The sequence below is a fragment of the Cyrtonyx montezumae genome, unplaced genomic scaffold (assembly GCF_038088225.1).
Source record: "Cyrtonyx montezumae isolate F1298 unplaced genomic scaffold, pur_monq_1.0 scaffold_3, whole genome shotgun sequence".
Lineage (NCBI taxonomy): Eukaryota > Metazoa > Chordata > Aves > Galliformes > Odontophoridae > Cyrtonyx > Cyrtonyx montezumae.
In genome coordinates, this window is record NW_027072034.1 from 131470311 (window position 1) to 131486250 (window position 15940).

At 36.7% G+C, this 15940-nt stretch overlaps 1 protein-coding gene across 1 annotated transcript in view; it reads left to right on the forward strand.

Moving 5' to 3' along the window:
* Window positions 1-15940, forward strand: part of NELL2 (neural EGFL like 2) — a 144157-nt gene that overhangs the window by 94777 nt on the left and 33440 nt on the right. Inside the window, exons 14-15 of the mRNA XM_065743436.1 lie at window positions 11568-11690; window positions 13425-13520. Coding sequence (XP_065599508.1) covers window positions 11568-11690; window positions 13425-13520 — 219 coding nt within the window. The remainder of the gene's footprint in view (window positions 1-11567; window positions 11691-13424; window positions 13521-15940) is intronic.

The window sequence follows — 15940 nt, forward strand, 5'->3', positions numbered from 1 at the left end:
AGGAGCTGTAGCTGAGGTCAGTGAGGGATGGGAGAAAGATAACTTTTAAAAAGGAGCAGTGGAGTTATTTAAGGTTTATGCTGTGTTGTAGTCATACACATTCAACACATTTACAATCAAAATCAATATAGCCATATACATATATATATGTAAATAGTGATTCCTGTAACAACTTGTGTCCTTTTTTTTTTAATGAAATCTTTCCAGATCAGTCTGCTGTATGCTAAATGGCAAATTATTCCTTTGACTCATGTTTAATACTGTCAGTCAATTCAGAAAGTTACTGTGACTTGGTATTTGTCATCATCTGTTACAAATCCTGCCTAGGTCTCATGGATACTTTTTCATCAATATTATTCACTGGTGTGAGTCTTTCAGACTGCTGATTTTTGACTTACAAGAACAGATCTGTCTACTTTGCTGCATCAAACTGCATCTTCAAATTAGCAGCTGAAAGATTTGGGATGCAGCTTTTTCAGTTACAATCGTCTATTCCAGCCATGTGGTTGAGGAGTGGCCGTGCTTAACTGCGTGGTACATACCTTTCAACCACAGCATGAACTTCTTACTTGCTAGTCCTTCTTTACATAAGATTTTTGCTGAAATGCAACCTGAAATGTCTTAGTGCACAAGGTAAACATATTGGACATATTCACTTCATTGACTCTTCTGGTGCTGATGCACCTCTGTGCAATCCCAAAGAAAGGCCTGTATTTTTACTTCTACTTGTTACTCCTGATCCACATGGAAATCTGTAGCCAAGCTGTGACTGCTGCTGAACAAATTCATATCACGAAAGCTAAATCAGTTCTTTCTCTATTTTTCTTTTTCTAACTAAAACTAATTTCAGTTCCAGAATAGTTCCCTGTATTGGCCCGTTCACTCAAATAGGAAAAAGGTAATGGCAGGACCTCCCTGTGGCAGTCAGAAAGAATAGGTCAACAAGAATGATCAAATACCATCTACTGAGAAAATAGTTGGGCTCCATTCTTTGGCTTTTGCTCTGGTGATGCCTTGAGAAAGACTGCCAAGTCATCATCATTTATGTGAAAAGTCAGGTTGATACAAAAAGGAGCATCACCATTTACCCTGTGCCTCAGTATAACACAATGTTGAAGTACTTAGGTGAAATTTCACTTTTGCTAGTGAAGATGCATCCAGTGAGGCAAATTATTTAAAATACAGTGTCCACAAGAAGTTGCATGATATTTTTCCTGAAGGCATCCTCAGTGTACAGAACATTTCTGTTTTATTCACCTTATTTTGTTCATTTATGTTTTTTGAAAATACTAGTTTTGGGGCATCTTCGAATTTGAACAAGTTAAAACAAGTAATGTTAATCAACTCATGAAATCAAGACCCTTTACAATTTATGTTTGATGCGAAAAATTGATGCTTTTCTCTATCAAATCAGTGAAAAATTTGAAAATTCTCGATCCTTTTCTTGAGAACTGAAAGCTCTGCCAACACATTTGGCAATAAATAGGAGGCTATTCTACCTAAAGGTTTTGTAGGAGTTTTTGTAGGAGTATTTCTTTACTTTTCTGACAAGTATACAAACCATCTTACAGAGGCTGCATCTGTCCTGTACTGTCCCTAGATGCTATAATCTTTAAACATCATCATAGGTATATACTTTGGAGAAACAAAACAAAGAATTAAATCTATTTTATATATTAGAACTGAAAGATACTTGAAAGAAACATTTACTGTTAGCTAATTTAATTAACCTGAATCTCACACTGATTTAAGTCAGAGGACACTAGTGTCTTCTGTAGGTATTCTTTAAAATTGCCATGGAAAGACAATGAGAATTAAGTACCTTCATATTTCATCACTTTTTTTAAATCTCACGATTTTCTTCATGAACGGATAATTAAAAAAAATAATATAGTTACGTGCATTTTAATCCTTCATTTTGCTTAGGTTTTTCAGCGTGTTTCCCTTCCAACATATTAATAATAGAAGTGATTATTTGATTTAAATGAGAAAACGTATTTCATTACAAATGCTTATTTTCTAATGCAAAATAATGTTAAAGTGGTGGACTGCCTAACCATGCAATAAATGATGGATTTATACTATCCCAAATATCTGTCTTGGCAGATATTGGAACTAATTTGTAAATACCTGCTAAGTTAATGTCCAAGTCACATAGAAATGGAGATTTGGACTGGACTGACAAAGATAAGCAGCTCTGAGTCACACAGACCAATCATCAGGGAAAATATATTGTTAGCAATAGTAATTATAGCAGGTAATTGTGTCATTTACCCTGCTTCAGACCACTAAATGTCATGAGTTTGGAACATAGCAGCTGTCACATAGTATTAACTTTGATGTTCAGGGTTTTGGAAAATTATAGAACCTTTCAGTGATGGTGCATTAAAAAAAAAAGAGATAAAAAAGATAAAAAAGATAAAGGCTTCACACTTTTTGGAATGGTCAGTTCATTTTAAGATAAGAGGACTGATTTCTGGGAAGGTGGGAGTCCATCAAGAATAATTTCTTTTAATTGTTCACCTGTGTTTTTAATAAGTTTGGAATGTATACATGTTTACTAAGACTTGATTACTTTTTTTCCTAGCTCTTTAGAAGGTGGAAAAGGATGTAGAATTCAACTTAACTCCTGTATACATCATGTTATTGTTTGGGAAGTAAGTAGAGAATGTGGCTGATTTTCATGTGTAAAGTTAGTCCAGTCTGCCAGGGGTAGCTGAGGTGAAGTATTAACTTAGTACACCTTCCAAAGAGTGAGCTTCATGTTATTTTGAAGTCCTCTGCACAGTATCTCAACTTAAATTCTAATTTCTTCAAATAAGGCATATGTGAAGGAGGTAGGATTACAAAGGTGAGCTCATCCTGGCAACTTAGGATGTGGTATCGAGAAAATAGAATCCCTGGTCAAGGCTTGCGTTATTGTCCATGTTAATCACCAAGTGATTTTCTTTCCAGGGGAGGTATCTTAGGTGCTGTCATAGTGATGGATGTGTTTGCTATAGTGTTTTGGTGTGCCTATATAAAATGCCAAAGACCTGCCCTAGGGATAATCAGGACCATGAATAGAAACAGGGGTGATCATTGTCATTCTCCTTTGCCACCACTTCAGTGTATGTTTGTCCTCATTTTCAAGTAGAGAACTCCTTCTCCAATTAGGTGAGCAACACTGAAGGAAGACCTATTCCCCATTGAGCTTAACCACCACTTCAGTTGCCTTAGCAAAAATAGTACTGTCCTGTTTGACATCCAGTGAGTCATCTGAATGCCACAGTCACAGCACCTCCAGGGAAATATGGTGAACTATCTCATGCATTGGGAGCACTCTGCTCTGTAAAAGGACAGAAAAACAGTTTCCCAATTTTATGGTTACATAAATTGATCCAGAAGAAAAGATCAGGATCAAATGAACAGCAGCATTTCTCCCAGCTCTGTAGTGCCTTCCATTTTCTTCACCTGACAAGCACTGTCCATGATAAAAGTAGTGTAGATTGTTATTGTAATTTCCAAGAACTCATTGGAAAATGAGTTGAAGAACTCTGGGCATGATGATATCCCAAAAAGAATGGAGAAGGAACACTACCTGTCTCCAGAGAGCTCTGATTACAATTTTAGTTCACGAGTCCAACTCCACAGCATGGAGGCTAAGTGCCCAATACAAACATCTGTTGCTGGTGTCAGACTTGTATGAGGAAACAGTAAACTAAAAGGGTAAGAAGTAAAATAAACATTTTTCAATTGGCTGAAGAAATTGCAGTTGGACACTTATAGCTCTAGTCTGGCAATTTTATCAATAAAATATGGAGGTGTATACAGATGCAGAATTTGCTATCCTTGTCACTTTTGACAGCATAATAGAAGATTTTGAAAGCATAGGTTTATTGTAAGTACCTAGGATGTTTAGTGTACAATACAAGTTGGAAATTGAAAAGATTTATCTTGGAAAAGATAATGCATCTAGTAAGTTTAAAATAAATTATAAAAAAAAGAAGAAAGTATGGAAAAACATCTCATGAAATGAGATACGAAATATCTTTTATAACACATAAACCTTATTTTAAAATGTCAGTGATAAAAGAGACAAGATATTAAAAGATCAGTTTGAATTACAGAAAAAAAAAGGGTCTGACAAAGTCACAGACCTTGTGTCTAGACTGAAGTCTTTTACAGTGGGATTTTCAAAATTGTTTTGCATTTACATTACAGTTTTACCATTGAAATCAGTGGGAGTTACACAGTTTTCTTTAGGGGAGAAATACTTGTGCTAAGTTATTTAGAAAATCCTTAGATTAAACTTTTCTGTTCAAGAAGGACTATACAGAATGGCAGACATGGAGGAAGCTGGAAATAAATTAAAACTTACTTTACTTTAGCTGTCATACTAAATATTCTTCAATATATTTCCTTTGCCTAACTTGTTGAAATGTGTAAAAATTCAGACTGCTATGTGAAATAGTACTGACTAATCATACAATAGAACCCTCTGTGAGAAGTGTGTATTTTGCAAAAATACATTTTGTTCTACAAAACTGGAAATCATTATTTTAATACAATATGAAGAAACTTAACTGGGTTTAAAAAGGTTTAAATAAGTTGTTAAAATGAGGTGGGAAAAGATGGAGGGAATAATATTAGCCTGGAAAAGATGTACTTTAGCCATCAAATTGCCCATTGTAGCAGGGACTGAAAATGACTTTGTTCTCCCTGAGTTCCAGGAGATCTCAGCACTAATTATGTGATGAATAGATATCAGTGGAAGGAAGTGATGGGCCAACATTCAACCTGCCTGCTGGGATTCTCAAGTCTTGGAGGATTGTATACCCTGATCAGAGCCATAAAATATGTTATTGGAATTACTTCCAGAGGACAGTTTGAAGAGACTTACAGCAAAGAGTTTCACATTTCTTCAGTCTAGGAGGAAAACCCAGAACACGAAATACAAGACAAAGCAATAAATAAATAAATAAATAAAAATGCCCAAAGAGATTTTGTACAGGAATCATCACATAATGTTTTGAAACGATTAAGTCTTTAAGTCCAAATAAGAGAGTAAGAAAAAACGATATATGCCTTTTGCAGGCTTTGATGTGTGAAATAGTTTTCTTTAGATGAGCTGTGTAATAATATTTAAAATTGAAAATCTTAAAATATGTTTGCAAAACACAAGTGTTTGCTAGAACTGAAATGTCCCATATTTTTTCAAGTTGTACTTGCATGTAAGTAGGCAGTATTTCTTCAGAGGTTTTTTTGGTTTATTTTTTTATTTTTATTTTTTGTATATATATGTATATATATATATATATTAGCTTAAGGATCGTGTGTTCTCCACACTGCTGAAGAGAAGAGCATATAGTAAAGCTTTGGCTCTTATAGAGAGAAAAGCTGTGACTGGAAGTGAGAGAAGTTTTATGGAGTTTTATGAATGGATTTCATTATTACATTCAGTGTCAGGATTTCTTTCTGTTAAACATATTATGCCAGTTAAGACCCATAAAGAGAATATCAAAATATTTGAAGAGGTAATTAGTTAATCACACAGTAAAAGGAGCGTGCAAAGTTTGACATCATGGTATTGCTAACCCTTCCAGCATCAGTGTAAAGCAGATTTCCTCTGGTGGTCTAAGCCAGCTTCATATTGTCATTTTTAAATGTTTCTTAGGATCTCCTTTTCTGTGTGTGACACCCATAAAGTCCTTGGAACAAAATCTCAGTCAGATAATCATCAGTTTTGATATTCTTGATGCAGAACTGTTTTTACATAAACCAGTGTCCAACAATTTCCATTTCATTCAAATGACAGATCTGGCTGCACTTAAACTGTTCATGCTGCACACTAAGGTACCAGCTCAGTCCCTGCCGGTCTCTGCTCTCCTCAATGCCACAACCACTTCAGAGCTTTCTGCAAAGCACTCCTTATCTCACAGAGAGATGCCAGGAAAGTGGGTCTGTGCCTTCTCTTGGTCGAGTGTTTGTCAGATGCTTTTAATCCTTAGTAACAGCCAGTAATATAGGTTCACCTTTATAGAATAAATACAATGCAGTCCTGGAACCTTTTCTGTAATGGATATGAAAAGGATCACTGGATTTTGTGATGGCACCCTCAGTTTCTTCCTAAGATTTTGTCACAGTTTTCTTGAATCTTAAGACCAAATATAGAATAAGTAAATAAATATATAAAGGAGAGAAGTAGACATCTGGATGAGATGATGGCAGCTGTTCTCCGCAAAGAACAACAATGGGCTAAGTAATTACAGGCAGAAGCAGCATTTCAGAAAGCAAGATCATCTCTAAACAGACCTTGAAAATAGAACATGCTATCCTACAGCTATTTTTATTATCAAAAGATAAAAAATTTGGAGAATTATAGACAGAGTTACAAAAAAGAGTTGTTTATGGCTGCACTGAAGAAAGAAAATGAGGACCAGGAGAGGGATGAATGTATGGTGTGTGGATGAAGGTGAAAATCAATGAAGTAACAAGATTAGCAATGAATTCACTATTGTGGAGAGTCATGGATTTTCATATCCCCAGCTTGAACGAAGGACAGGTGCTGGTGGTCACTAATTAATGATTAATTACTTCAGTGTTAACTAAAGGTAAAGAGTTATTAAAGCTTGGGTTCCATTTTGCATTTGAATTAGGAAATGCCTGTATAAAAATGAATTAGGAAATATTAGAGTTGGGAAATATCAATATAAAAATGTGAATTAAGTATATGGAAATCATAGCATAATCATTAATAATTTTACGCTATTTGCTCATTGAAAGTACTGTACGTATACTAAGACAAGTCACCCTGCTAATTAGAGCTTAAACTGTCTAATATAAAGTCTTTGAAGAAATTAACCATCTGTCATTTCTCTAATGATCCTAATGGAATACGTCTTCCAAACTGCCTATATAATTAATACTGATTTTTTTCTTGTTCATTAATTATATGAAGAAAAAAGTTTGTAATTAAGATAAACTGTAAGTGGGCACGTAAGTGTGTTGGGTGCTGATAATTTAAGTGATGCATCTGTTGTCACGTTCATTGCCACATCCAATTGTATCTGATCACCACAGTTCTACACATTTGTGCATGTGTCATTGCTAAGGAGACAGGTGACAAAAAGTAATTTGAGTTCCAGAATTCAGAGACAGCATGAGGAGAAAATTCTTGAAATATTCTGTTTATTTTAAAATATTTTTATTTAATCCACAAGTTCTTCACTTAAAAATGAATATCTGTTGCACGGTGTTACAAGATTACTAATGGAGAAGTGTATTTTATTTACTTATTTGGGAACGTCTATGCATGTCTATGCCTCAGGTGGTTCCTTTCCAATGCTGGTAATGAATGGTTTGGGTAAACTGACAGCTATGTATTCTTAACCCACAAGTATGAGATGCAACACAGTCATAATTCCTTTCCACTGTTGGATTGGATTCTGTTTGTTTATTTTTTTCCATGGATGTTTTCAGAAATTGGATGCACAGGACAAGAATTGGGAAATGCGATATGAAAGTGGGAAATGCTTTACGTATTTTCTGTTTATTTTTAATTGTGAAATTCACAGTAGGAATAACAGGGGCTGATGTCATTCAGCACTAGGAAAATCTAAGGAGGAGATGGTGGGTGAAACACCTCATGGTCATCATGTTAACTTCTACTAAGTTCTCCAAGAATCTCTGCACAGACAATAAAAGTGGTAGGACAGATCCCCAACTGCCATTGCGCTGTCATATGTCATACAGTCCCGTGGGTCTGTATCAGTTTATGCCAGCACTGCCATCTTCTAGGGATGCAATACTTCACCCTTCAAATCCTTCTGAAGTAACATATTTGTCCAGAAAACCACATTAATTGTTCTGGAGTAGTATCAAAGTAAAATAAAAATCATCACTTTCTGTGCATATATGTATGTATGTGTGTGTATGTGTGTATAGCTAATTTGTTGCACATCCAAATGCATGTAAGAGAATTAATTACATCATTAATTACATCATCACATAATTTTTGTATCCCTTTAAGTCATCTGTGTCATAGTGGTTATTCTGTGTTTTTTTAATCAACATTCATATGCACTTGTTCTTACTATTGTTTTTAACATAAAGCAGTAGCATGTTTTGGGGATAAATGTTTTATATCTAGAAAAAGATCATTCTAGACATAATTTAGTCAATATAAATATTGTGTTTAAAACTTCAGTTGACTCTTGGAACAGATTTTATTAATTTTAACACTGTTGAGCAGAGAGTCCTGGCAAAATGGATTTTAGATATGTTAGATAACATAGCTTTAGATGTAATCACTGAGACTAGTGTATCTGGTCTTTATAGAAAGCTTATGCAAATGTGGGTGTGTTAATGGTTATAATCTCTCTCCAAAAGTCATTTTTATTTCCCTGCCACTGTACTACTGTTATACTGGCCCATCCCCATCATCATTATGGTGTGCAGTTAAGTAAGTATGGACATTTGTTAAATGTGTGTCACATTATTTCCTAAGTCGCTTGAAATGAATGACCTCACTGCTGCTTCTTGGAGCATATTTGGGCAGTACTGACATTTCTAAATAATGCAAATGATGTTTCGACCCTGTTTTTCAAACTTTAAAAAGTGGTAGAAGTCATATTCACAGTTATCCTTTAACGATTCTTTTATGAATTTCTTTTTTGCTTCTTTATTATGGACAGCCCAATCTGCTTTTACAGTTCCTAGTTCCTACAATTTAAGATTGCTGAACTCATTTCGTATTCTCTCTATTTAAGATGACTTACTGAACATTTCAGCAAAATAAGAAGACAAAGTGATAAATATGAATTAATGAAGAACTATCAACCACCTTTTTATGACAATCACATATTTCTGTTTTTAATAAAGCTGGATCGTCATTCCTTGTCATTAACAGAGAATTCTGAAAAAAGCTCTTTCCAATGGTCTCTTCAACACTGCTGCGGGTGGTATTGCCATACATTAGAGGAGTGAATGTTATAAGGTGCTTTATGTGCAGGACTTTTCCCCCTGTGTTTTAACCATTTATTATCAATCCATATCAAAGCCAGCCATGCAGTGCAGACTGGTTGCTCTGTGTGGTGCCACTCAATATGTATGGAGGGAGCATGAAGAATTAAAGAAGGAATATGAAGAAGTACTGAATGAAAATGGTTTTAACAGTGTTGTTGAACCCAAGCTTAGATGAGGTAGGGTAACTAGTCTAGGTGAAAGGTAAAACATCCCAATTCTTTTTTGATGACATTTTCTCTTCCTATCATTTTAAAATATCTGTTTCTTTACCTATACTTCTTTAGCTGTGTGCTGGGCTCTCTTTCTGCCCTGTTAGCAGACATCTTCTGCAAGCTTTCTTACAGGAAGGTATGAAATACTGAAGTTTCTCACAGCAAGTGGTGGAAACCAAGAATATTATCTTTGAATCCAGGCTCAGTTACTTAGCTGATAGATAGTTAGCTTTTATTTTTAATAAAGTCCAACTTAGAAGACTCATTAGGTTTTCTTTGCCCAGAGACTAAACGTTTGGAAGATACATTTAAGGACGACAGTTACCTTTTTTTCTACAGAGGCCACACATCCGTGCATATGGTCTTTGAGGCCCAGGTACTGCAAGGTTTGCATGGGTCCCTTGTGGGGTTTCAGAGCTGTTCTGGGCTTAAAGTTGCTCCTCTTGGTGTCAGTCTGTCTTCAGCTGCTTTTCTCTAATATACTCATCCATAGGAAAGAGCTGCTATGCATGCTGGGGGTGCTGCTGCAGCCCCAAGGCATGAGGTGGATGGCAGCATTTTCATTGAGCATGATACTTAATTTGCCAAATGCAGTGATTTGAGCTGAGTTTACAGTGTGATGTATTGCTGTATATATTCCCCCCTCCCCCCCAGCCCTCTGAGATCCTAGAAAAATGGCTTTGCAAGATATTTTGGCCTGCTGAGTGTATTATGTTTCTTACATTTCCATAGCTATTTTCCTTTCATATGATACATAAAACCTTTACAAATGAGAAAATAGTATATATTTTGTTGTCACCGTTCTGGAAGGTTGGACTGTAGGGGCTAGCGATCTCCCCCCATGCTAGGGCCACTGCCAACACAGACATCAATGTGGTTATGTAGAAAATGGCAAAATGGCGTTTAATAAGGCACGGCAGCTCCTTATATACATACATCTATCATGGTCTATGCCCCTAAGCATGCATCATTAATCAGTCTCAGAGCAGGGGAGGTCCTGTCCCGTAACATCCCGATGTCCCAGCCACGCCTACTACAACAATATTTAATATTTAAATGGCATATCACATATAAATAATATCATGATACTAACGCAAACATAGAAAATTGATCATTTCCATTTTAGTGATTTTCCCCATGTTAAACAGTGTTTTGCTATAGGACACATTAAGTCTACTGTTAGATTAGAGATATGCCATTCTGCCAGTTTTATACTCCTATGGTTTATGGCCAGTATTGAATAGCAAGTCGAATACTTCCATGGTGATTTGCAAGCGTTAACAGATTCATTCTCCTGACAGCCCTGTGGGGTATGCACAGACTTCAGTTCTTTATAAAGCAGAAGATTCAGAGCAGTGTGACATAGCCAAGACTAGGGAAGAAAGAGTATCTAGTTTCAGATTTAAGACTTGTTTCGTAGCCAGAACTGCCAAAAGCTGCACTGATAAAATTTGCTAAAACCTGGACAGAATGATGGCTGTGAAAACCTCATATGTAGATTAGCCTGTGTGTGTTGATTCAAATTATATAGCTTTATGTTTCCCAAACAGTCAATTTTCCTGAAACTAAAATTTCAGAAATTATTTATGTTTAGATAAATCCTGTTGATTTAAAAGAAAAACAAGAAATATTTTCAGAAGATGGAAGCATTTTATTCATGATGCCTACAGACTAAGATATGACACGTTGGATATACTCAAGCAACTCTTGCGATGTTTGGAAAAGACACTTTTAAGCATCTTGTTTTGAAAATGCATTATCCGTATTTTAAAGAACCACAAAATGTAAAATAGTCACCAACAGAAACACATCATACTTCTTTTGTCCCTTACTCTGAGCTGCCTGTCCTTAGTTTCCAGGTTACTTAGCTCATCTAAATAGTGAGCAGTGTACGTACTGAAGTGAAGGAAAACAAGGGCTATGTTTTGAAGTCCTGCCTTCTGCTAACTGTTCTTTGCAGCTTGGAGCATGTGACTTGTACCATTAGTCATCTTTCCGAAGGAAGTCCTATGAATCCCATGTAGGGTAAACCTGCAAGTATAAATTATGCAGTAGGACTAGCATATGCATCTTCAGTATGTCATCTGGTCCTTTGACAAATGTTTATGAGAACTCTGTAGCCCATGTGATAAGTGTGATGATGGTAGTTCCCCATTAATGGAAGTGGAGTTATGCTGCAATACATTTCTCACATAGAAGTATGTGCTAAAAACATATAACCTGGTTATCTCTTTGTTTCGTGTTGACATATCCCAGTTATCACTTAACTACTGCCCTGCTTCTCTCTTATTAACAAGCTTCTGTGAATTTTAAACTTCAAGAGAATCCCATTCTTCTTTCATTTTTCAGAGCATGATGAGTGTGTAACAAACCAGCACAACTGTGATGAAAATGCACTGTGTTTCAACACTGTGGGTGGGCACAATTGTGTCTGCAAGCTGGGTTACACAGGAAATGGAACTGTGTGTAAAGGTAAGTGTCTGAGAACATAGGGGTTCAGCATTCCCTGTACTCAGTGAGGTGTTTTGTCATGGCTGATGCAAATCTGTATGTGTACCTGAAGAGGACAGTCAAAATGCAAGGTCCTGCACCTACTATAAGATCTTTGCAGGCAGTTACACAGTGACTTGGCATATGACTGAGTTCAAAGCGATTTGAGGATGATGTGTAGATAAATAGCATGCTCTAAAACGTGGATTATTTTTTATTTGTGTCTCCACCTAACACTGTCAGATCTACACTGCCCACAAGTAATTGCTTACTATTTTGCTTAAATGAATGCTATTTGGCGTGCTGCTTATTTTTGTCATAAATGGGAAAGGTAGTAGACATGTATGCACAAATCCTTTGCTATGTATGAGGTGGTGGCCTATTTTCCAGCATTCTCATTCACTGGTAAACATTAGAATTTATATTACTGCTCTGAGGGAGAAGACTGTGTAGAGATACAATGCTGCTTTTACTTCTGTTGCATTTCACCTTGGAAGGGATGGTACTTGTTGGGCTCAAGTCCCTCAGAATCCTCAAACTCATAACATGGAGAAAATATCTGACAACAAAAGTAGTGCAACTGTAGGGAACTATAGGCTTATATGTGAGAAGTGCTCTTAACTTCAGCAGTAGCATACCCACAGTGCCCACTTCATCTGTTAGGTGTCAGATTCCTTGGACACACAGTTAATATTGATAATAACACATAGATTTGTTCTGCTGCTTTGTTACCAAGGCCAGTACTTCTTTCATATCTAAGCCTGCTTATAATCTTAACACTACTTTTTTCTTCACCTGTACCACATCATAATTCTTCTAAATATTCCTAACATAATGGCCCATCTGTAAAAAATCTTAGCATGATCAACTCCCAGCCATACACAAAGAAGGAGGAAGCATCAGATCCATCATGGCTGGTTATAGATGCAAAGCTAGGCCCACTGCCCCCAGAGCTGCACACTTTGGAGCATGCACTCAACTCTTGTTTTCCGACGTTTCATGTGAGCAGAGAATTGCTCATTCTGTAGTGCAGATCAGAGCAATTAAACAGCTGCTGTGTTGTATATCAGAAGCAGTTGCATTTCTATGCCTGCAGAGAGGTTTCTTTAGTGCATAACTATATCTGGAGAATGCTGAAATGCCTAAATATTCATAACTATATCTGGAGAATGCTGAAATGCCTAAATATGTGAGCACAACTTCACAGATTGCAGTGTATCAACAAACAAATCAAGGGATTGGCTTCAAATTGTAAATGGCAAATGTTTTTGAGTTTTTCAGAATCTCTGGAGTCAAATGACTATCTTTCAATCTAATCTCTCAATGAAGGAAGAAGGAAGTCAGCTGATTCAGTGCTCACTTGTGCCTGTTATTCTCACGCCTTTATTTAGGATGCTGAGAACGGTGCTGCCCTAGGAAGAGTTTGTTCATAGGGAAGATGCAGCCCTTCACTGCTTCCTGGTGCATAGGAAGGAGTACATATGTGGGCTGTTGTTGTCAGATGATTCACTCTAATCTTGTGTAGCCTGACAGCCCATCTGGCCATCGAGGCAGGGGGGCTATAAACCATCTTCAGTGACTTCTGTCCTTCAGAGAAAGCAGACTCTGTGCTCAGTGCTGCAGGCATTGTGCTCTGTCTCAGCCAGCCAGGGCCTGGGGACACCTGTGTGGATACTGAGGGTAATTTTGTTAATTTTTATGCTTTTACTCTTTCAGCGTTTTGCAAAGATGGCTGCAGGAATGGAGGAGCCTGCATTGCTTCCAACGTGTGTGCCTGCCCACAAGGCTTCACTGGCCCCAGCTGTGAAACTGGTAAGATTTTAATTGAATTTATGGTGAAGGAAATCCAAGAAGGATGCTGGAGGTAATTCGAGAGTAAAGGAGAGTTTTAAGCATGTGTCCTAAAAGAGAAAGCTGCTGCTACGGTGTTACTCACTTTTTCTATATGCCTCCCAAGTGAATACATTACTGCAGTTCTAATTAGAAACACATGGACTGCAAAAATGAGAACATGTATTAAGACATCTTGGGTTTTGATGTTTCATAATTAATAAGATTATTATAGACTTGCTTTTCACCTCATATGGCCTGTAGTATCTCCTGTAAATGACAGATAACCCAACATCTAGAAATGAATCCCCGTAACTGATTATTTCTGTGCTGCAAACATGTGCCTAGTTCACTAGCCCAACTTTCCTTGTAACCATATGTGGAGATTTCTGCATTAACTCAGCATTTTCTACTCAGTATAGGGCAGATTTCAGTTTTCCTGCTGTTTTTCCTTTCTCTTGCAGGCATTCCTTTCTCTCCTTGCTGTCCCTGAGGATGGTTGTACAACAAAGCCTTGTTTTAGAGCTTTATTTTTTAAGTCTTGGATCTACTCAAATTACAGCAGCAGGCACTTTGCCCAGCACAAAATGTACAGTGCTAATACTTTGCATCTCAAGTGCTTGTAAATAATTTCTCAAAGTTCAAATGAATAATTTCAGCATCTTTATTTATTGCTACAGAGTTTTTAATGCATTCTAACAGTAGCTGCCCTCAGGAGATAAAGGGAGAAAGCTCACTTAGATTAATTGGCTTCAATATGCCTAATAAAAGGGCAGTCTGCTGCCTATGATTGACTATTGTTGCCATTCTATATTGCCTTCAATAAATCTTCCAAGCAAAGGAAAGGAGGTCATTTGAGCAAGTATTGCTTTTGTCTGACTTGTAAACATGTCCAATTTAATGAAAAACACAGACTGATCTGAATTCTGTATTATCTGGTCCATTTGAGAGGTGAGAAATGTGATCGTTTTCATTCTGCTGTTGTTTAAAGGATATTGCCAAAGCACACAAGAGAAGTGCTGTGTGAAAGCAGTATTCTGACTGTTGATTTAACTCTTGAAAAATGTCAAAATGGGAAGTTTTTGGTTATTTTTCACTGTTTCTCAGACTAAAAGTAGCATGGTACAAGATATCAAGGTCTCTTCAATGTAACAGTGTTGTATTTTTGCTTGGAAAAGTTTGTTTGCTAAGATAAGGCTCAGGTATTAGAACAGTTACTAAGTTTTAGTAATATTTGTCTCCTTTGTTCCTTACAGCATCCTGCTGTTATCAACTAAGCATAACATCTATTGTTTCAAAGCTCAGATTCATCTTTTCCGGCTTTTGTATCTACCTGAAATGTGTAGAATACAAACCTCCTTGCTTCAGTCTCTTTCGATTGTCAGAATTAATATCCACTATCAAATGGGAGATCTTCCTGGATTGTCTGAATTGCCAAATTCTCAAAGTCCTATTTCTGTTCCCAGGGACACTGTTCCCAAAACAGAAAGTTCAAATGTTGACCTAGAGTTATCTTCAGGATATTTAGACTCAAAGGCCCTTGCAGGGCAGCAAAGCTCATGGCTTTTTCTTTCATCAGGAAACTTGCAGGAGAGTAGGCAATAGGGTTGGACCAGGTCTGAATGTCTTTTTAAGCCTCAGATTATATTTTCTGAATACCTGGTTTAATTATTTATCATAAGGTTGTTATGCTAGTTTGGCCTGATACCTCTTAGCAAATGATACTATTGGTATGATTTGTTGGAAGTTTGGCAGCCCCAAACAGTTTTGTTGGTGAGTTTTGCAAGGAGATACTGCACTGTCTGGTGGAGGTCCACTAGATGTCTTATTTGTTGTTTCTGGTGAAATAAATCATATTAGAGTTCATTCACAAGGGTACAAGTCTGGTCATCTCAGTTGTATAAATGTCCAAGAGTGGGATTAGAATAAAATTACACATAGCTTTGAAACATATACAGTCTGAAATACCTTCAGAGTGACAAATGGAAAAGATTTTGTGTGAGATCATATTGTTAAAATCCTTCAGCCATAGAGGAAAATCTGAGCTTCAGGCAGCACATATGCATTCCCAGTGAATGTGGCAGAATTTCTTGAAGGTAGCTTTTGTTAGGCTTGAAGTGATCAAGACCTTCACATGGTAAACAATTTATGCTGGAAGCTTCCTTTGTTGAACAGTCACTTTATCTCCAAAAGTGATAATAAACTTTTGTAAGCAGACATCTTTAGTTGCAGTCACACACAAGCAGGAAGGGGGGCTGATGCAAAGACACCAGATCTATTTTTAAATCACATATTCTTTCTGTTTATGACACACATTTAAAAACTGCTTGTTAAAGATTTTTGGCATTTTTAACTTAAAACATGTAGTGTTATAAAAACTGTCAGTAGCTGCTAAACCTATA